At 59.4% G+C, this 22,020-nt stretch overlaps 2 protein-coding genes across 2 annotated transcripts; both read right to left on the reverse strand.

Annotated features, from left to right (window-relative positions):
- Positions 1-122: 122 nt before the first annotated feature.
- Positions 123-8,879, reverse strand: LOC309416501 (uncharacterized protein; the record flags this gene model as incomplete). The annotated part of the gene is made up of 12 exons (XM_082016044.1): positions 123-2,858; positions 3,642-3,731; positions 4,092-4,259; positions 4,952-5,133; positions 5,397-5,481; positions 5,807-5,899; positions 6,065-6,158; positions 6,413-6,453; positions 7,231-7,387; positions 8,156-8,240; positions 8,463-8,569; positions 8,758-8,879. 12 exons carry the CDS (start codon positions 8,877-8,879, stop codon positions 2,727-2,729), a joined length of 1,356 nt encoding a protein of 451 aa, XP_081872170.1. The 3' UTR covers positions 123-2,726.
- Positions 8,880-9,844: 965 nt separating this feature from the next.
- On the reverse strand, positions 9,845-16,578 carry LOC309416502 (uncharacterized protein; the record flags this gene model as incomplete). The annotated part of the gene is made up of 12 exons (XM_082016045.1): positions 9,845-10,559; positions 11,343-11,432; positions 11,793-11,960; positions 12,653-12,834; positions 13,098-13,182; positions 13,508-13,600; positions 13,766-13,859; positions 14,114-14,154; positions 14,932-15,088; positions 15,856-15,940; positions 16,163-16,269; positions 16,457-16,578. 12 exons carry the CDS (start codon positions 16,576-16,578, stop codon positions 10,428-10,430), a joined length of 1,356 nt encoding a protein of 451 aa, XP_081872171.1. The 3' UTR covers positions 9,845-10,427.
- Between the last annotated feature and the right edge of the window lie 5,442 nt (positions 16,579-22,020).

A 22,020-nucleotide genomic window follows, 5' to 3' on the forward strand; every position in this document is an offset into this window, starting at 1 on the left:
TGCTCTCACTTTGCTCATGAAAGCAGGCCTGTTCTCACTTTCAACCACACAGATCTCTCTTAGGGGTGGTTTTCCACACAGCTGGGAAGCGCAGGAGCCTTGTCTGGCCTTCCTCCCAGAGCACTCCCAGACCTGCGCGGGCTCTTGTCACGGCTGGGGAAAGCCCTTGCCCTGCGGAGGCTTGGCTCTGCACGTGAGCGTCTGGCTACGCAGCAGTTGGTACTGCCGCCGCTAAAGTTGGGGCTCCAGCAGATGCGTGGGAGCGAGACTGCCGAGGGGCTTTGCTCTTGGCTCTCCCTGAGAATGGCCACAGCACGAGCAGCGCCCGAGCTTCGGCGCCCCAGCGGGAGCCCCGGGCTGCTGGCTGGGGAACACCCTCTGCTTTCCCCTGTGCTTGCACTGGCCCTCAGGCATGCTCTTTCTCCCCCCCGCGCCCCGACCACAGCAGAAGCATGTAGTACGTACACGGCAAAGAGGCGCGTGCTCAGCGGATGCCTCCGCGGGGAGACAAGGGCAGCTGCCAGGTGGCAAGCACGGCTGAAGACCGTCCCTGGGCAAAGAAACCAGAGAAAAGTTAGGCCTGTCTCTCGAGGTCTCTTCTCTAGGATGCGCAGCCACACGCGTTTCAGCTCCCTGCGGGCAGGTGGGCACCGGGTCCTAGGCACTGGGGCAAAGAGCGGGGCAGCCTGCACTTCTCCTGCCACTTGTGATGCTTGGCCGGAGCTCTGGCACAACCCACTTCGCCCCAGAGGACTTCACAGCAAGCAGCACTGCTGAGCTCACTTGCAATTGCTGTGGCCTTGTCACGCCACTTGGCAGGCCCTTCAGTGGCAGAGCCGGCAGTTGACATGGACGAGAGTTTCACCAGCTCCACCTCCATGCAGAGGTTCCTGTGGGAGGAAAAAGACAAATGCAGGTTGCCTGCCGTCCCCACGCTGCGAGAGCCGAGGCAGGCAGGAGTGGCCTGCGCGCTTGCCCTTGCCAGGGGACGGGCCGTCCCAGCAACAGCGAGAGAGGGCAGCACAGTGGTGCTACCACCCCAACCTGATGGCGCGGGCAGGAGCAGCCCACTTCGTACCTCCTCATCTGGCAGCGGCTCTGCCCTGCTGCCTCCCCTGCTGGCTCTCGGTCGGCCTCATTCCCCAAGGAGCCTTTGGCGGCCCCTTGGCGTCTTCTCTGGGGGGCCTTTCTCCTCGCCATCTCTAGGCAAAGGCAGGCTCCCTGCTCAGCTCTTCGCCCTCAGCCCCAGCAGCGTGGCCTACCCAGGCAAAAAACAGCTCTGGCAGCAGCCCCACGCCACCCCCCCTCCAGCAGGAGCGCGCCTGCCCAGGGCAACAGCCACACGGCAACTGTGGGCTCGTTCCCCGCGCGCTGCCACAGGGTTGTGCGAGCAGCCGGCTCTGACGTCACACTGGGGCTCCCCAGCGCTCAGCAGGGCGGGGAGACCCTGTGGGCTCCCCTGGGGCAACACGGCTGCCGCCCTCCCGGGCGGTGGGAAGCCATGCCTCTGGGCCCCCCCGAACCCTGCCATGCTCCCGTGCCAGGCGGCTGCCTGGCCTGTCCCGCCAGGCAGGCTTACAGCTCTCCTGGGCATCCCTGGGAAACCAGAAAGGCTGCTGGGCAGGGGGCTTTGCTCTCGCCCCATGGGACAGCTGCTTCCGGCAGCGTTTCTCCTCTCGCAACCGTTTAGCACGCCAAGGAGAAAAAAACAGCAGCCCAGATGGGCTGTCAGGGGACCAGCGGGCCCCACCTGTGCAGTGGGCCGCCCGGGCAGCAGAGCTGCCAGTGCCACAGATGGCAGGAGGGCCCTGGCAGCAAAGGGTGCCTGGGGGGCTTGCGGCAGGCTGGGCGGCTCTCGCACTCATGCAATCATTAAGGTTGGAGAAGACCTCTAAGATCATCGCCATCTTTTGTGACACAAAAGGAGCCCCGACAGAGACTAGCGAGATCTAGAACGCGGACATTCATGGGGTGAGGCATGGGGTTTCCGACAGGCCAGTCAGACAGGCTCCCCACACCCGTTCTACAGAAACTATGGGTTAACCGACAAGCTGACAGCCTGGGTGCAGGGAAGGGGCTAGGCTGTGGCCCCACTATGGGGAAAGGAAGGGAAGAGCTCCCACCCTGTGGCCCCAGCAGCCCCGAAGAGCTGTCCCAAGGCTGACTGGCCGCCCGCAACCAGGGCCTGCAGGCTGCCCAGTTGCCATGGCAGCGGGGCCGGAGGGGGGCGGGGCCAGAGCAGGGCGCTGCAGTGGCTGGCAGGCGGCCCTGCCTGTCACCGCCTGGCGGGCGCCATTGGCTGAGGAGCCAGGAAGAGGGTGGGCGGGCTCCTGGGAGAGCTCCTGCAAGGGCCTGCCCTGGGGGCGGGAGGCAGTCGCTCTCCTGGAAACCGAAGCCGGGCCCTTCTGCGTGCCCTAGGCCGGTGCCACTCGCGGAGCCGCTGGGGGCGGCGGAGGGCAGAGCGGTGCCAGGCTGGGCCTCTCCTCTCTGGATTAAATCGTAGCAATTTATATTGCTGAATATCTTCCTCATTTTTAAGGAAAAGTTAAGTAGAAGTCCTAACGTTTTCCACACGCTCCACCCTCCCCACAATGGACCTTCTTGAACACGCCACTTGGGACACAAATCCTCTACACCGATCTGAATTGCCACATCTTCTTTTATTCTGCGCCCTCCCTGCCCCTTTTCTTCTTTTTTACGTTTGTCCTTCTTCGTTGCCTCTGCTTTCAGTTGGGGCTTTCTGGTTTTGCCATCGTCCCGTGAACCTGCACGCGATAAATGCAGGTGTACGCTGGGTTTCCCCAGTTGCTCTTCACAAGAAGTTTGACGTATGAAAAGGCTCTGGGCAGCGGCGCGGTCTGTGAAGAAAAGCGGGAAAAGGAAACGGGGGTGTTAAGAGCGACAGAGCACTCAACGGATCTCCCGCTGGCAGCCGTGCTCCCGCTCAGGAACAAGCTCCTGCGAGTGGGTGGGAGCGGCTGTGGAAATCTGAGGCTCGCTGCTGGTACCGGGGCTGTTGGGCAGGCTGGGGCCACGGGAAGCGGGAAGGCACCTGGCATCCTCTGCCTGCCTGGCAGAGGCTGGGGCTCAGTCTCCCTTCCCTCTGCCCCTTCCCTCTGCTGCTTGCTCTGTGCTGACAGAGAGGCCGGGCAGGTGCTCCTACGCGGGGGGGCAGCTGCTGCGCAACCCCACCGAGCTCCCGCTCTCTGCCCTGTCTGCTTTCCTCCTGGCAGGTGTGAGAGCAGCGGGAGAGAAGGGGCATGCTGTGCTGGGAGGAGAGGACCCTGGCCAGGCTGCCAGCAGGCCACCGGATGCAGTGACAGTGCTGCCCGACAGCTTTCACCAGCGGGCGTCCCCTCTGCTCCACGGCACAAAGACGCTGCTTGGGTGGGGTGGCCGCGTGTGCAGCCGGCTCTGCATGCAGCCAGGGATCGCTCGAGACTCGTGCTCCCATGGGCCTGACCCTGCCCTTGCTATCCTTTTGCCACCACCACCACACGCTACTCAGCCCTCCCTCTCTCTCGACGGTGGTCCGGGCCCCTCTGCCCAACGGGGAAAGCATTCACGCTCTTCCTGCCAGGGACTTCCAGGCAAACACGTTTTGCTCCTTGGCACACCTCGTCCCCGTGCGTGGACCGTACCTTTACAGGGAAGGTCTGAATGGCCTCTTTTGCCACGTTGTACGTGAACATCCCAAGGAGAGTTTCCTCTTCTCCGTCCGCATCCACTCCCTCAGGGGCAAAGCACAAGGAGAGCAGCTCAGGCTCGTCCCAACAAAGAGCGATGGTACGCGCTGGATCAGCCCTGTTACCTACCCGCCCTCTCCTGGGGCTCTACAAGGAGTGTAGCGCTGGATGTGGTGGAGCTCAGTCTCCGCCTTGCGTTTTGGTCAAGAACCCTGAGGTGCTTGGCCAGAACAAGTCTTAAGAGAGATGCAACCTCTAGAGCCCTTGGAGTATCCCGCTAGGGTACTGCAGTGCTCAGGAGAGAGCAGGACACAAACCTCAGAGGATGCACAAAAGCAAGCAGGACCTTGTCACGGCATTTGGCCAGGGCCACGTCCCCACCAGAAGTGCCCAGCAGAGACTTACAAAGACAGCGATGTCTCTGGGGGCGCTGATGACCGTCCCAGATGGAGAGGCTTCTCTGGAGATGTGCTGCACAGTGATGGCAGTCAGATGGACTTGTGCTGGCAACCTTATGACCACCTGGCCCTGATGCCCTTGAAAGGGCCAGCAGTTCCTTGGGGAAACATCCGGCTGCAAGCAGAGCGCGAGAGAACAAAGCGTGAGGGAGTGTTGGGGCCAATACAACTGCCGGTGTAGCTTGCAGCGCAGGCGCCGGTGTGTCTGTGGGGTCTATTTCAGCTCGTAAATGAGGTACGTGTGAGGAAATGGACCGAAGCAGGAGGCCTTCCTCCCTGCCTGACCAAGGGGGCTCTCGGTATTACGGAGCAGAGGAGAAGGCCGGTTATGAGGCTCTGAGCAACCTGACCTCGTCGATGATGTCCCTGCTCAGTGCAGGGGGCGTGGACTAGATGACCTGTAACCGTCCCTTCCAATCGCAAGATTCTATGATTCTATGAAACCATCCTAGTCAGGGCCTCGCAGAAACACGTCTCTGCCCAGCGGCTCTGCAGGGCACCCCCCACCTCCCGCCTCCCACCCCCGAAAAAGCGCTGTTAGGGATGAGTGGGGAAACGGGGTCCCCGGGGAGAAAGTCTTTCGCCCAGCTGTGGCACAGGACTGTGGGCAAGATGCAGCAGTTCAGCTCAGCTCTGTTCCCCTCCTGGGGGGAACCACTGATTTCTGCCAAGCCCAGCCCTGTGTCAGAGCTTTGGTTTCAGGACCCTCATCAACCCTATGGGTGGACTGAGGGGAGAGCCCCTGAGCTCGGTCCCCAGCTTCACAGGAAGGAAGGACACCAGCACGGATGATTTCTGCTACAAGACCTGCAAAATAGTATCAGGAGGGTTGGCAGTGTAACACAACCCGAAAGCCCTGCCGACCCAATTCTCTTTGCAGGCGTAGGTCTCGGAAGTTCTCTGCATGTCGATGGCGCCACCTGTAAGGAAGGGAGAGCAGATGACTGCAGGCTTGCTGTGTGGGCAGCAAAGGACGGCCCAGCCATTCCCTTTGCAAATGCAGTGGAGAGGATGACAGCCCCTCCATCAGCACCGGAACACGTGCCGGGGCAGCGCCAGAGGCACGCGTGTGGAGGCCGAGGGCAGGACTGGGAGGAAGTCCGAGAGAGCCAGTCTGCCACAGCCGTGCTCTTGGACCCCACGAAGCACTGAAGCTCCCCCACTTTGGGAAGCAGTGCCTGCAGCACAGGCTCCTTTGGGGAGTGCTACAGACCAGCGCAGGCCAAGGAGACCGGGCTGTTTGTGTCCATACCAGAGCTTTTCAGGGCCCAGTCAAACATCTCAACATAGACTTCCAAAGCCATCCGGGACGCTGCCTGGTTCACCTCCTGAGCTTCCTGGGAAGGCCATAAACAAACACCGGAAAGGAGCACATCAGCGGGTAGTTCAGCATGGCTACTAGTGCCCGGAGAGGCAAAGGGTCAGCGTCAGAAATGCAAGGCAAGCTTTGTCCGCGGAGCTGCAGGACTCTCCGCTGCCGGCGTGAGTCACGAGGACTGAGGAACGGTTTATCTGTGGCCGCGGCCACACCCACGTCCCCGAGGTGGGTTGACGAGGGTCCCCACACCCTCGTCCCCACCCTCCATGCTCTCCGGGTCAGCCGGGAGAAGGGCTCAGGCCCTGCCAGCGGTGGCTGGCTCCGTGAGCGTGCCTGGCTCTCACCAACTGCCTCAGGGGCCCGGCCAGAGCAGCCAGAGGCGCGGGCACGCTCAGGGAGGGCTGCCGGGCATCGCTGCCTGAAGCGGCCCGGTTAAACTGGGGCCAGAGAAGGGCCGCCACAGCACAGAAGCTCAACCGGCAAGCCCCCGGGGCAAAGGCTGGGTTGCTGTGGCCAGCAGTCTGACCCCACCAACAACCCCAAGGAATGCTTCCTCGGGGCTTCTGCCCAGCCAAGCCTCCTTCCCGAGAATGCAAGATCACCTTCATGCTGCTGATCTGCGCCTTGAGCTGAGCCACCTCCTCCAGCAGAAGCTGCGTCTTTTGCCTTTGCTCCGCCAACAGAGCGCACAGGTTCCTGCAGGAACTGGAAAGCAGATCTTGCCAGAGAGAGGCCCATCCCCTCTGGGGAGCGTCTGAGCTCAGCAAGGAGGAGAGACACATGTGCTTTCCCTGCTTTGCGAGCTCTTCCCTTCCCCACCAGGTTGAGCAAAAGGCAAAGGCAGGAGACAAGTACGGCAGCCCTGGCCGATAGGAAAATGAGCGCAGGTAGCACGGGCTCGGCTGGCGCTTCGGCACAGAACCAATTCCAGCTCAGGACACGTCTTTTACCACAGGGTCTTCAGGTCCACTGCAGACGCAAAGGTCAGCTCCTGCAAGGGAAAAACACTCCGTTACAGCATCCACTACCAGAGCCGCTGGGGCTTCCCAGGAGAGGCTTCCCTCGGAAGACACGGCACAAGCTGCCGCTTCTTTGGGCCACCCTGCGTGGAAGCAGAAGAGCCCGTGATTTATCCAGCCACTGCCAGCAACGCTCCGTTGCATGAGATGCCCGTCCCACAAGAGCCACTGACCTCTATCAGTCCCTTTGCCCGCATTGTCCACGCTAGCAGAGAGGTCCCCCAGCAAACACCGGCTGCAATGCACATCACCAAGAGACACTTATTTGACTGGGGTTGCAGTCGCGTTGCCTCCTCCCTGTTGCCTTGCGGGTGGGGCAGCAGGTTAGCTGAGGAGGTGGGGAACGCGGGGTGCAGCGAGCGGGCGCGCCTCTGGCCGGCGGCCATCGGCCCAGGCTTGAGGGGACGCTGCAGCCGTGATCGTCAGGTGTGCTTGGTGCCCGAGAGATATTCCCCATTTCCGCTCGCCGCTTCAGCGAGCACCGTGACCAGGCTGCATGGGCTAGCAGAGGTACCTCTCCATCGGTCCCCCTGCACGGCCCCGCCCCTCCCCTCTGGGAATGCCCAGTTCAGGCTTGGAAATACCTACGCCCATCCCACGCAGGCTTGCAGACTAAGCAAGCCGTTTGGTCCAGTGGCCAGAGCAGCAGCATGGCTGGGAGACTACCAGCGTTACTGGGAGTCCAAAAGCCAGTCCCAGTCCCAGACAGGCTCGGGAAGCACTTGGGCCGCGGCAGTTTCCGCACATACTGGCCCACAAGGAGAGCTGGCCGGCTGAAAGCTGGCATCCAGCACAGCCAGGCTGTCGCTCTCCGAGATGTTTGCTCCTGAAAACTCACCAAGAGCTACTGCGAGCAACAAGAAGAAGACTTTCAAGAACCTCTTCTTCTGCAGGGCCATCTGTTGCCTGAAAAAGAGGGAGTCCTGTGGCTGTCAATGATCCAAGTCTTGGGCAAACCCCTTCACAGGTGGATTTCCCTTTTCAGGCCAAAAAGCCACCGTTCTGGAAGCCTGCTGCTGACAGAGAGCTGACAGAGCGGCGCCCAGGAGGAACGCGATTTCTGTCCACGCCCTTCAACACCTCCGGCAGATCTTCCCCAACGGAAGGGCTTCAGGAGCACCTTCCAAAAGGGAATGAAGATAATCCGGGGAATTATTTGCTGAAAGCAAACGAAAACTGCTTTTCAGCAGTCTTTCCGGTGTGGACCTTGCTCTCACTTTGCCCATGAAAGCAGGCCTGTTCTCACTTTCAACCACACAGATCTCTCTTAGGGGTGGTTTTCCGCACAGCTGGGAAGCGCAGGAGCCTTGTCGGGCCTTCCTCCCAGAGCACTCCCAGACCTGCGCGGGCTCTTGTCACGGCTGGGGAAAGCCCTTGCCCTGCGGAGGCTTGGCTCTGCACGTGAGCGTCTGGCTACGCAGCAGTTGGTCCTGCCGCCGCTGAAGTTTGGGGCTCCGGCAGATGCGTGGGAGCGAGACTGCCGAGGGGCTTTGCTCTTGGCTCTCCCTGAGAATGGCCACAGCACGAGCAGCGCCCGAGCTTCGGCGCCCCAGCGGGAGCCCCGGGCTGCTGGCTGGGGCACACCCTCTGCTTTCCCCTGTGCTTGCACTGGCCCTCAGGCATGCTCTTTCTCCCCCCCGCGCCCCGACCACAGCAGAAGCATGTAGTACGTACACGGCAAAGAGGCGCGTGCTCAGCGGATGCCTCCGCGGGGAGACAAGGGCAGCTGCCAGGTGGCAAGCACGGCTGAAGACCGTCCCTGGGCAAAGAAACCAGAGAAAAGTTAGGCCTGTCTCTCGAGGTCTCTTCTCTAGGATGCGCAGCCACACGTGTTTCAGCTCCCTGCGGGTAGGTCCTAGGCACTGGGGCAAAGAGCGGGGCAGCCTGCACTTCTCCTGCCACTTGTGATGCTTGGCCGGAGCTCTGGCACAGCCCACTTCGCCCCAGAGGACTTCACAGCAAGCAGCGCTGCTGAGCTCACTTGCAATTGCTGTGGCCTTGTCACGCCACTTGGCAGGCCCTTCAGTGGCAGAGCCGGCAGTTGACATGGACGAGAGTTTCACCAGCTCCACCTCCATGCAGAGGTTCCTGTGGGAGGAAAAAGACAAATGCAGGTTGCCTGCCGTCCCCACGCTGCGAGAGCCGAGGCGGGCAGGAGTGGCCTGCGCGCTTGCCCTTGCCAGGGGACGGGCCGTCCCAGCAACAGCGAGAGAGGGCAGCACAGCGGCGCTACCACCCCAACCTGATGGCGTGGGCAGGAGCAGCCCACTTCGTACCTCCTCGTCTGGCAGCGGCTCTGCCCTGCTGCCTCCCCTGCTGGCTCTCGGTCGGCCTCATTCCCCAAGGAGCCTTTGGCGGCCCCTTGGCGTCTTCTCTGGGGGGCCTTTCTCCTCGCCATCTCTAGGCAAAGGCAGGCTCCCTGCTCAGCTCTTCGCCCTCAGCCCCAGCAGCGTGGCCTACCCAGGCAAAAAACAGCTCTGGCAGCAGCCCCACGCCACCCCCCCTCCAGCAGGAGCGCGCCTGCCCAGGGCAACAGCCACACGGCAACTGTGCGCTCGTTCCCCGCGCGCTGCCACAGGGTTGTGCGAGCAGCCGGCTCTGACCTCACGGTGGCGGCTCTGACGTCACACTGGGGCTCCCCAGCGCTCAGCAGGGCGGGGAGACCCTGTGGGCTCCCCTGGGGCAACACGGCTGCCGCCCTCCCGGGCGGTGGGAAGCCATGCCTCTGGGCCCCCCCGAACCCTGCCATGCTCCCGTGCCAGGCGGCTGCCTGGCCTGTCCCGCCAGGCAGGCTTACAGCTCTCCTGGGCATCCCCGGGAAACCAGAAAGGCTGCTGGGCAGGGGGCTTTGCTCTCGCCCCATGGGACAGCTGCTTCCGGCAGCGTTTCTCCTCTCGCAACCATTTAGCACGCCAAGGAGAAAAAAACAGCAGCCCAGATGGGCTGTCAGGGGACCAGCGGGCCCCACCTGTGCAGTGGGCCGCCCGGGCAGCAGAGCTGCCAGTGCCACAGATGGCAGGAGGGCCCTGGCAGCAAAGGGTGCCTGGGGGGCTTGCGGCAGGCTGGGCGGCTCTCGCACTCATGCCATCATTAAGGTTGGAGAAGACCTCTAAGATCATCGCCATCTTTTGTGACACAAAAGGAGCCCCGACAGAGACTAGCGAGATCTAGAACGCGGACATTCATGGGGTGAGGCATGGGGTTTCCGACAGGCCAGTCAGACAGGCTCCCCACACCCGTTCTACAGAAACTATGGGTTAACCGACAAGCTGACAGCCTGGGTGCAGGGAAGGGGCTAGGCTGTGGCCCCACTATGGGGAAAGGAAGGGAGGAGCTCCTACCCTGTGGCCCCAGCAGCCCCGAAGAGCTGTCCCAAGGCTGACTGGCCGCCCGCAACCAGGGCCTGCAGGCTGCCCAGTTGCCATGGCAGCGGGGCCGGAGGGGGGCGGGGCCAGAGCAGGGCGCTGCAGTGGCTGGCAGGCGGCCCTGCCTGTCACCGCCTGGCGGGCGCCATTGGCTGAGGAGCCAGGAAGAGGGTGGGCGGGCTCCTGGGAGAGCTCCTGCAAGGGCCTGCCCTGGGGGCGGGAGGCAGTCGCTCTCCTGGAAACCGAAGCCGGGCCCTTCTGCGTGCCCTAGGCCGGTGCCACTCGCGGAGCCGCTGGGGGCGGCGGAGGGCAGAGCGGTGCCAGGCTGGGCCTCTCCTCTCTGGAGATTAAATCGTAGCAATTTATATTGCTGAATATCTTCCTCATTTTTAAGGAAAAGTTAAGTAGAAGTCCTAACGTTTTCCACACGCTCCACCCTCCCCACAATGGACCTTCTTGAACACGCCACTTGGGACACAAATCCTCTACACCGATCTGAATTGCCACATCTTCTTTTATTCTGCGCCCTCCCTGCCCCTTTTCTTCTTTTTTACGTTTGTCCTTCTTCGTTGCCTCTGCTTTCAGTTGGGGCTTTCTGGTTTTGCCATCGTCCCGTGAACCTGCACGCGATAAATGCAGGTGTACGCTGGGTTTCCCCAGTTGCTCTTCACAAGAAGTTTGACGTATGAAAAGGCTCTGGGCAGCGGCGCGGTCTGTGAAGAAAAGCGGGAAAAGGAAACGGGGGTGTTAAGAGCGACAGAGCACTCAACGGATCTCCCGCTGGCAGCCGTGCTCCCGCTCAGGAACAAGCTCCTGCGAGTGGGTGGGAGCGGCTGTGGAAATCTGAGGCTCGCTGCTGGTACCGGGGCTGTTGGGCAGGCTGGGGCCACGGGAAGCGGGAAGGCACCTGGCATCCTCTGCCTGCCTGGCAGAGGCTGGGGCTCAGTCTCCCTTCCCTCTGCCCCTTCCCTCTGCTGCTTGCTCTGTGCTGACAGAGAGGCCGGGCAGGTGCTCCTACGCGGGGGGGCAGCTGCTGCGCAACCCCACCGAGCTCCCGCTCTCTGCCCTGTCTGCTTTCCTCCTGGCAGGTGTGAGAGCAGCGGGAGAGAAGGGGCATGCTGTGCTGGGAGGAGAGGACCCTGGCCAGGCTGCCAGCAGGCCACCAGATGCAGTGACAGTGCTGCCCGACAGCTTTCACCAGCGGGCGTCCCCTCTGCTCCACGGCACAAAGACGCTGCTTGGGTGGGGTGGCCGCGTGTGCAGCCGGCTCTGCATGCAGCCAGGGATCGCTCGAGACTCGTGCTCCCATGGGCCTGACCCTGCCCTTGCTATCCTTTTGCCACCACCACCACACGCTACTCAGCCCTCCCTCTCTCTCGACGGTGGTCCGGGCCCCTCTGCCCAACGGGGAAAGCATTCACGCTCTTCCTGCCAGGGACTTCCAGGCAAACACGTTTTGCTCCTTGGCACACCTCGTCCCCGTGCGTGGACCGTACCTTTACAGGGAAGGTCTGAATGGCCTCTTTTGCCACGTTGTACGTGAACATCCCAAGGAGAGTTTCCTCTTCTCCGTCCGCATCCACTCCCTCAGGGGCAAAGCACAAGGAGAGCAGCTCAGGCTCGTCCCAACAAAGAGCGATGGTACGCGCTGGATCAGCCCTGTTACCTACCCGCCCTCTCCTGGGGCTCTACAAGGAGTGTAGCGCTGGATGTGGTGGAGCTCAGTCTCCGCCTTGCGTTTTGGTCAAGAACCCTGAGGTGCTTGGCCAGAACAAGTCTTAAGAGAGATGCAACCTCTAGAGCCCTTGGAGTATCCCGCTAGGGTACTGCAGTGCTCAGGAGAGAGCAGGACACAAACCTCAGAGGATGCACAAAAGCAAGCAGGACCTTGTCACGGCATTTGGCCAGGGCCACGTCCCCACCAGAAGTGCCCAGCAGAGACTTACAAAGACAGCGATGTCTCTGGGGGCGCTGATGACCGTCCCAGATGGAGAGGCTTCTCTGGAGATGTGCTGCACAGTGATGGCAGTCAGATGGACTTGTGCTGGCAACCTTATGACCACCTGGCCCTGATGCCCTTGAAAGGGCCAGCAGTTCCTTGGGGAAACATCCGGCTGCAAGCAGAGCGCGAGAGAACAAAGCGTGAGGGAGTGTTGGGGCCAATACAACTGCCGGTGTAGCTTGCAGCGCAGGCGCCGGTGTGTCTGTGGGGTCTATTTCAGCTCGTAAATGAGGTACGTGTGAGGAAATGGACCGAAGCAGGAGGCCTTCCTCCCTGCCTGACCAAGGGGGCTCTCGGTATTACGGAGCAGAGGAGAAGGCCGGTTATGAGGCTCTGAGCAACCTGACCTCGTCGATGATGTCCCTGCTCAGTGCAGGGGGCGTGGACTAGATGACCTGTAACCGTCCCTTCCAATCGCAAGATTCTATGATTCTATGAAACCATCCTAGTCAGGGCCTCGCAGAAACACGTCTCTGCCCAGCGGCTCTGCAGGGCACCCCCCACCTCCCGCCTCCCACCCCCGAAAAAGCGCTGTTAGGGATGAGTGGGGAAACGGGGTCCCCGGGGAGAAAGTCTTTCGCCCAGCTGTGGCACAGGACTGTGGGCAAGATGCAGCAGTTCAGCTCAGCTCTGTTCCCCTCCTGGGGGGAACCACTGATTTCTGCCAAGCCCAGCCCTGTGTCAGAGCTTTGGTTTCAGGACCCTCATCAACCCTATGGGTGGACTGAGGGGAGAGCCCCTGAGCTCGGTCCCCAGCTTCACAGGAAGGAAGGACACCAGCACGGATGATTTCTGCTACAAGACCTGCAAAATAGTATCAGGAGGGTTGGCAGTGTAACACAACCCGAAAGCCCTGCCGACCCAATTCTCTTTGCAGGCGTAGGTCTCGGAAGTTCTCTGCATGTCGATGGCGCCACCTGTAAGGAAGGGAGAGCAGATGACTGCAGGCTTGCTGTGTGGGCAGCAAAGGACGGCCCAGCCATTCCCTTTGCAAATGCAGTGGAGAGGATGACAGCCCCTCCATCAGCACCGGAACACGTGCCGGGGCAGCGCCAGAGGCACGCGTGCGGAGGCCGAGGGCAGGACTGGGAGGAAGTCCGAGAGAGCCAGTCTGCCACAGCCGTGCTCTTGGACCCCACGAAGCACTGAAGCTCCCCCACTTTGGGAAGCAGTGCCTGCAGCACAGGCTCCTTTGGGGAGTGCTACAGACCAGCGCAGGCCAAGGAGACCGGGCTGTTTGTGTCCATACCAGAGCTTTTCAGGGCCCAGTCAAACATCTCAACATAGACTTCCAAAGCCATCCGGGACGCTGCCTGGTTCACCTCCTGAGCTTCCTGGGAAGGCCATAAACAAACACCGGAAAGGAGCACATCAGCGGGTAGTTCAGCATGGCTACTAGTGCCCGGAGAGGCAAAGGGTCAGCGTCAGAAATGCAAGGCAAGCTTTGTCCGCGGAGCTGCAGGACTCTCCGCTGCCGGCGTGAGTCACGAGGACTGAGGAACGGTTTATCTGTGGCCGCGGCCACACCCACGTCCCCGAGGTGGGTTGACGAGGGTCCCCACACCCTCGTCCCCACCCTCCATGCTCTCCGGGTCAGCCGGGAGAAGGGCTCAGGCCCTGCCAGCGGTGGCTGGCTCCGTGAGCGTGCCTGGCTCTCACCAACTGCCTCAGGGGCCCGGCCAGAGCAGCCAGAGGCGCGGGCACGCTCAGGGAGGGCTGCCGGGCATCGCTGCCTGAAGCGGCCCGGTTAAACTGGGGCCAGAGAAGGGCCGCCACAGCACAGAAGCTCAACCGGCAAGCCCCCGGGGCAAAGGCTGGGTTGCTGTGGCCAGCAGTCTGACCCCACCAACAACCCCAAGGAGTGCTTCCTCGGGGCTTCTGCCCAGCCAAGCCTCCTTCCCGAGAATGCAAGATCACCTTCACGCTGCTGATCTGCGCCTTGAGCTGAGCCACCTCCTCCAGCAGAAGCTGCGTCTTTTGCCTTTGCTCCGCCAACAGAGCGCACAGGTTCCTGCAGGAACTGGAAAGCAGATCTTGCCAGAGAGAGGCCCATCCCCTCTGGGGAGCGTCTGAGCTCAGCAAGGAGGAGAGACACATGTGCTTTCCCTGCTTTGCGAGCTCTTCCCTTCCCCACCAGGTTGAGCAAAAGGCAAAGGCAGGAGACAAGTACGGCAGCCCTGGCCGATAGGAAAATGAGCGCAGGTAGCACGGGCTCGGCTGGCGCTTCGGCACAGAACCAATTCCAGCTCAGGACACGTCTTTTACCACAGGGTCTTCAGGTCCGCTGCAGACGCAAAGGTCAGCTCCTGCAAGGGAAAAACACTCCGTTACAGCATCCACTACCAGAGCCGCTGGGGCTTCCCAGGAGAGGCTTCCCTCGGAAGACACGGCACAAGCTGCCGCTTCTTTGGGCCACCCTGCGTGGAAGCAGAAGAGCCCGTGATTTATCCAGCCACTGCCAGCAACGCTCCGTTGCATGAGATGCCCGTCCCACAAGAGCCACTGACCTCTATCAGTCCCTTTGCCCGCATTGTCCACGCTAGCAGAGAGGTCCCCCAGCAAACACCGGCTGCAATGCACATCACCAAGAGACACTTATTTGACTGGGGTTGCAGTCGCGTTGCCTCCTCCCTGTTGCCTTGCGGGTGGGGCAGCAGGTTAGCTGAGGAGGTGGGGAACGCGGGGTGCAGCGAGCGGGCGCGCCTCTGGCCGGCGGCCATCGGCCCAGGCTTGAGGGGACGCTGCAGCCGTGATCGTCAGGTGTGCTTGGTGCCCGAGAGATATTCCCCATTTCCGCTCGCCGCTTCAGCGAGCACCGTGACCAGGCTGCATGGGCTAGCAGAGGTACCTCTCCATCGGTCCCCCTGCACGGCCCCGCCCCTCCCCTCTGGGAATGCCCAGTTCAGGCTTGGAAATACCTACGCCCATCCCACGCAGGCTTGCAGACTAAGCAAGCCGTTTGGTCCAGTGGCCAGAGCAGCAGCATGGCTGGGAGACTACCAGCGTTACTGGGAGTCCAAAAGCCAGTCCCAGTCCCAGACAGGCTCGGGAAGCACTTGGGCCGCGGCAGTTTCCGCACATACTGGCCCACAAGGAGAGCTGGCCGGCTGAAAGCTGGCATCCAGCACAGCCAGGCTGTCGCTCTCCGAGATGTTTGCTCCTGAAAACTCACCAAGAGCCACTGCGAGCAACAAGAAGACGACTTTCAAGAACCTCTTCTTCTGCAGGGCCATCTGTTGCCTGAAAAAGAGGGAGTCCTGTGGCTGTCAATGATCCAAGTCTTGGGCAAACCCCTTCACAGGTGGATTTCCCTTTTCAGGTCAAAAAGCCACCGTTCTGGAAGCCTGCTGCTGACAGAGAGCTGACAGAGCGGCGCCCAGGAGGAACGCGATTTCTGTCCACGCCCTTCAACACCTCCGGCAGATCTTCCCCAACGGAAGGGCTTCAGGAGCACCTTCCAAAAGGGGATGAAGATAATCCGGGGAATTATTTGCTGAAAGCAAACGAAAACTGCTTTTCAGCAGTCTTTCCGGTGTGGACCTTGCTCTCACTTTGCTCATGAAAGCAGGCCTGTTCTCACTTTCAACCACACAGATCTCTCTTAGGGGTGGTTTTCCGCACAGCTGGGAAGCGCAGGAGCCTTGTCGGGCCTTCCTCCCAGAGCACTCCCAGACCTGCGCGGGCTCTTGTCACGGCTGGGGAAAGCCCTTGCCCTGCGGAGGCTTGGCTCTGCACGTGAGCGTCTGGCTACGCAGCAGTTGGTACTGCCGCCGCTAAAGTTGGGGCTCCAGCAGATGCGTGGGAGCGAGACTGCCGAGGGGCTTTGCTCTTGGCTCTCCCTGAGAATGGCCACAGCACGAGCAGCGCCCGAGCTTCGGCGCCCCAGCGGGAGCCCCGGGCTGCTGGCTGGGGCACACCCTCTGCTTTCCCCTGTGCTTGCACTGGCCCTCAGGCATGCTCTTTCTCCCCGCCGCGCCCCGACCACAGCAGAAGCATGTAGTACGTACACGGCAAAGAGGCGCGTGCTCAGCGGATGCCTCCGCGGGGAGACAAGGGCAGCTGCCAGGTGGCAAGCACGGCTGAAGACCGTCCCTGGGCAAAGAAACCAGAGAAAAGTTAGGCCTGTCTCTCGAGGTCTCTTCTCTAGGATGCGCAGCCACACGCGTTTCAGCTCCCTGCGGGTAGGTCCTAGGCACTGGGGCAAAGAGCGGGGCAGCCTGCACTTCTCCTGCCACTTGTGATGCTTGGCCGGAGCTCTGGCACAGCCCACTTCGCCCCAGAGGACTTCACAGCAAGCACCGCTGCTGAGCTCACTTGCAATTGCTGTGGCCTTGTCACGCCACTTGGCAGGCCCTTCAGTGGCAGAGCCGGCAGTTGACATGGACGAGAGTTTCACCAGCTCCACCTCCATGCAGAGGTTCCTGTGGGAGGAAAAAGACAAATGCAGGTTGCCTGCCGTCCCACGCTGCGAGAGCCGAGGCGGGCAGGAGTGGCCTGCGCGCTTGCCCTTGCCAGGGGACGGGCCGTCCCAGCAACAGCGAGAGAGGGCAGCACAGCGGCGCTATCACCCCAACCTGATGGTGCGGGCAGGAGCAGCCCACTTCGTACCTCCTCGTCTGGCAGCGGCTGTGCCCTGCTGCCTCCCCTGCTGGCTCTCGGTCGGCCTCATTCCCCAAGGAGCCTTTGGCGGCCCCTTGGCGTCTTCTCTGGGGGGCCTTTCTCCTCGCCATCTCTAGGCAAAGGCAGGCTCCCTGCTCAGCTCTTCGCCCTCAGCCCCAGCAGCGTGGCCTACCCAGGCAAAAAACAGCTCTGGCAGCAGCCCCACGCCACCCCCCCTCCAGCAGGAGCGCGCCTGCCCAGGGCAACAGCCACACGGCAACTGTGGGCTCGTTCCCCGCGCGCTGCCACAGGGTTGTGCGAGCAGCCGGCTCTGACGCCACACTGGGGCTCCCCAGCACTCAGCAGGGCGGGGAGACCCTGTGGGCTCCCCTGGGGCAACACGGCTGCCGCCCTCCCGGGCGGTGGGAAGCCATGCCTCTGGGCCCCCCCGAACCCTGCCATGCTCCCGTGCCAGGCGGCTGCCTGGCCTGTCCCGCCAGGCAGGCTTACAGCTCTCCTGGGCATCCCCGGGAAACCAGAAAGGCTGCTGGGCAGGGGGCTTTGCTCTCGCCCCATGGGACAGCTACTTCCGGCAGCGTTTCTCCTCTCGCAACCGTTTAGCACGCCAAGGAGACAAAAACAGCAGCCCAGATGGGCTGTCAGGGGACCAGCGGGCCCCACCTGTGCAGTGGGCCGCCCGGGCAGCAGAGCTGCCAGTGCCACAGATGGCAGGAGGGCCCTGGTAGCAAAGGGTGCCTGGGCGGCTTGCGGCAGACTGGGCGGCTCTCGCACTCATGCCATCATTAAGGTTGGAGAAGATAAAGAGCAAGGCTGGGGCTCTGCTCTTTCCTATCCTTGCAAAAAGCCAATGCAGTTCCTCTCCCTCGAGAGCGCCAAAATACTAAATTGAAACGTTGCATTCTCTCTCCTCCAAGGAGGGTTCTAGGCAGTAAATGTCTTGCTGGTCCTCACTTGCCCTGGCAGTCATTGCAGATAAACAGCAAGACTGGGAATCTGCTCTTTAATAGCCTTGCAAACAGGCACTCTTGCACTACAAAAAGCGAAATGAAAAGTTGCACTCTCTCTCCTCCAAGGAAGGTTTTAGGCAGGAATTGTCTTGCTGGTCCTCACTTGCCCTGGCAGTCATTGCAGATAAACAGCAAGACTGGGGCTCTGCTCTTTCCTAGCCTTGCAAACAGCCAATTCAGTTCCTATCCCCCCTGAGCGCCAAACTGCTAAATTGAAACGTTGCACTCTCTGTCCTCCAAGGAAGGTGCTAAGCAGGAATTTTCCTGCTGGTCATCACTTGCCCTGGCAGTCATTGCAGATAAAGAGCAAGGCTGGGGCTCTGCTCTTTCATAGCCTTGCAAACAGGCACTCTGCTTTTTCTCACACTCGCACTACAAAAAGCTAAACGAAATGTTGCACTCTCTCTCCTCCAAGAGGTGCTAGGCAGGAATTGTCTTGCCGGTCCTCACTTGCCCTGGCAGTCATTTCAGCTAAACAGCAAGACAGGGCTCTGCTCTTTCCTAGCCTTGAAAACAGGCACTCAGCTTTTTTGTCAGTCTTGCTCTGCGAACTGCGAAATGAAACGTTGTACTCTCTCTTCTCCAAGAAAGGTGCTAGGCAGGAATTGTCTTGCTGGTCCTCACTTGGCCTGGCAGTCATTGCAGATAAACAGCAAGACTGGGGCTCTGCTCTTTCCTAGCCTTGCAAACAGCCAAAGCAGTTTGTCTCCCTTGTGAGCGGCAAAATGCTAAAATGAAACGTTGCACTCTCTCTCCTCCAAGGAAGGTGCTAGGCAGGAATTGTCTTGCTGGTCCTCACTTGCCCTGGCAGTCATTGCAGATGAACAGCAAGACTGGGTCTCTGCTCTTTCCTAGCCTTGCAAACAGCAAAAGCAGTTTGTCTCCCTCGTGAGCGCCAAAATGCTAAAATGAAACGTTGCACTCTCTCTCCTCCAAGGAAGGTGCTAGGCAGGAATTGTCTTGCTGGTCCTCACTTGCCCTGGCAGTCATTGCAGATAAACAGCAAGACTGGGGCTCTGCTCTTTCCTAGCCTTGCAAACAGGCACTCTGCTTTTTCTCTCTCTCGCACTCCAAAAAGCAAAATGAAACGTTGCACTCTCTCTCCTCCAAGGAAGGTGCTAGGCAGGAATTGTCTTGCTGGTCCTCACTTGCCCTGGCAGACATTGCAGATAAACAGCAAGACTCGGGCTCTGCTCTTTCCTAGCCTTGCAATCAGGCACTCTGCTTTTTCTCTCTCTCGCACTCCAAAAAGCAAAATGAAAAGTTGCACTCTCTCTCCTCCAAGGAAGGTGCTAGGCAGGAATTGTCTTGCTGGTCCTCACTTGCCCTGGCAGTCATTGCAGATGAACAGCAAGACTGGGGCTCTGCTCTTTCCTAGCCTTGCAAACAGCCAAAGCAGTTTGTCTCGCTCGTGAGCGCCAAAATGCTAAAATGAAACGTTGCACTCTCTCTCCTCCAAGGAAGGTGCTAGGCAGGAATTGTCTTGCTGGTCCTCACTTGCCGCGGCAGTCATTGCAGATGAACAGCAAGACTGGGGCTCTGCTCTTTCCTAGCCTTGCAAACAGCCAAAGCAGTTTGTCTCGCTCGTGAGCGCCAAAATGCTAAAATGAAACGTTGCACTCTCTCTCCTCCAAGGAAGGTGCTAGGCAGGAATTGTCTTGCTGGTCCTCACTTGCCCTGGCAGTCATTGCAGATAAACAGCAAGACTGGGGCTCTGCTCTTTCCTAGCCTTGCAAACAGCCAAAGCAGTTTGTATCCCTCGTGAGCGCCAAAATGCTAAAATGAAACGTTGCACTCTCTCTCCTCCAAGGAAGGTGCTAGGCAGGAATTGTCTTGCTGGTCCTCACTTGCCCTGACAGTCATTGAGATAAACAGCAAGACTGGGGCTCTGCTCTTTCCTAGCCTTGCAAACAGCCAAAGCAGTTTGTCTCCCTCGTGAGCGCCAAAATGCTAAAATGAAACGTTGCACTCTCTCTCCTCCAAGGAAGGTGCTAGGCAGGAATTGTCTTGCTGGTCCTCACCTGCCCTGGCAGTCATTGCAGATAAACAGCAAGACTGGGGCTCTGCTCTTTCCTAGCCTTACAAACAGCCAAAGCAGTTCCTCTCCCTCGCGACCTCCAAACTGCTAAATTGAAGCGTTGCACTCTCTCTCCTCCAAGGAAGGTGCTAGGCAGGAATTGTCTTGCTGGTCCTCACTTGCCCTGGCAGTCATTGCAGATAAACAGCAAGACTGGGGCTTTGCTCTTTCCTAGCCTTGCAAACAGGCACTCTGCTTTTTCTCACTCTCGCACTCCAAAAAGCAAAATGAAACGTTGCACTCTCTCTCCTCCAAGGAAGGTGCTAGGCAGGAATTGTCTTGCTGGTCCTCACCTGCCCTGGCAGTCATTGCAGATAAACAGCAAGACTGGGGCTCTGCTCTTTCCTAGCCTTGCAAACAGCCAAAGCAGTTTGTCTCCCTTGTGAGCGCCAAAATGCTAAAATGAAACGTTGCACTCTCTCTCCTCCAAGGAAGGTGCTACGCAGGAATTGTCTTGCTGGTCCTCACTTGCCCTGGCAGTCATTGCAGATGAACAGCAAGACTGGGTCTCTGCTCTTTCCTAGCCTTGCAAACAGCAAAAGCAGTTTGTCTCCCTTGTGACCGCCAAAATGCTAAAATGAAACGTTGCACTCTCTCTCCTCCAAGGAAGGTGCTAGGCAGGAATTGTCTTGCTGGTCCTCACTTGCCCTGGCAGTCATTGCAGATAAACAGCAAGACTGGGGCTCTGCTCTTTCCTAGCCTTGCAAACAGCCAAAGCAGTTTGTCTCCCTCGTGAGCGCCAAAATGCTAAAATGAAACGTTGCACTCTCTCTCCTCCAAGGAAGGTGCTAGGCAGGAATTGTCTTGCTGGTCCTCACTTGCCCTGGCAGTCATTGCAGATGAACAGCAAGACTGGGGCTCTGCTCTTTCCTAGCCTTGCAAACAGCCAAAGCAGTTTGTCTCGCTCGTGAGCGCCAAAATGCTAAAATGAAACGTTGCACTCTCTCTCCTCCAAGGAAGGTGCTAGGCAGGAATTGTCTTGCTGGTCCTCACTTGCCCTGGCAGTCATTGCAGATAAACAGCAAGACTGGGGCTCTGCTCTTTCCTAGCCTTGCAAACAGCCAAAGCAGTTTGTCTCGCTCGTGAGCGCCAAAATGCTAAAATGAAACGTTGCACTCTCTCTCCTCCAAGGAAGGTGCTAGGCAGGAATTGTCTTGCTGGTCCTCACTTGGCCTGGCAGTCATTGCAGATAAACAGCAAGACTGGGGCTCTGCTCTTTCCTAGCCTTGCAAACAGCCAAAGCAGTTTGTCTCCCTTGTGAGCGGCAAAATGCTAAAATGAAACGTTGCACTCTCTCTCCTCCAAGGAAGGTGCTAGGCAGGAATTGTCTTGCTGGTCCTCACTTGCCCTGGCAGTCATTGCAGATGAACAGCAAGACTGGGTCTCTGCTCTTTCCTAGCCTTGCAAACAGCAAAAGCAGTTTGTCTCCCTCGTGAGCGCCAAAATGCTAAAATGAAACGTTGCACTCTCTCTCCTCCAAGGAAGGTGCTAGGCAGGAATTGTCTTGCTGGTCCTCACTTGCCCTGGCAGTCATTGCCGATAAACAGCAAGACTGGGGCTCTGCTCTTTCCTAGCCTTGCAAACAGGCACTCTGCTTTTTCTCTCTCTCGCACTCCAAAAAGCAAAATGAAACGTTGCACTCTCTCTCCTCCAAGGAAGGTGCTAGGCAGGAATTGTCTTGCTGGTCCTCACTTGCCCTGGCAGACATTGCAGATAAACAGCAAGACTCGGGCTCTGCTCTTTCCTAGCCTTGCAATCAGGCACTCTGCTTTTTCTCTCTCTCGCACTCCAAAAAGCAAAATGAAAAGTTGCACTCTCTCTCCTCCAAGGAAGGTGCTAGGCAGGAATTGTCTTCCTGGTCCTCACTTGCCCTGGCAGTCATTGCAGATGAACAGCAAGACTGGGGCTCTGCTCTTTCCTAGCCTTGCAAACAGCCAAAGCAGTTTGTCTCGCTCGTGAGCGCCAAAATGCTAAAATGAAACGTTGCACTCTCTCTCCTCCAAGGAAGGTGCTAGGCAGGAATTGTCTTGCTGGTCCTCACTTGCCGCGGCAGTCATTGCAGATGAACAGCAAGACTGGGGCTCTGCTCTTTCCTAGCCTTGCAAACAGCCAAAGCAGTTTGTCTCGCTCGTGAGCGCCAAAATGCTAAAATGAAACGTTGCACTCTCTCTCCTCCAAGGAAGGTGCTAGGCAGGAATTGTCTTGCTGGTCCTCACTTGCCCTGGCAGTCATTGCAGATAAACAGCAAGACTGGGGCTCTGCTCTTTCCTAGCCTTGCAAACAGCCAAAGCAGTTTGTATCCCTCGTGAGCGCCAAAATGCTAAAATGAAACGTTGCACTCTCTCTCCTCCAAGGAAGGTGCTAGGCAGGAATTGTCTTGCTGGTCCTCACTTGCCCTGACAGTCATTGAGATAAACAGCAAGACTGGGGCTCTGCTCTTTCCTAGCCTTGCAAACAGCCAAAGCAGT

This window comes from Phaethon aethereus, assembly GCF_964289735.1.
Source record: "Phaethon aethereus genome assembly, contig: HAP1_SCAFFOLD_193, whole genome shotgun sequence".
Taxonomy (NCBI): Eukaryota; Metazoa; Chordata; class Aves; order Phaethontiformes; family Phaethontidae; genus Phaethon; species Phaethon aethereus.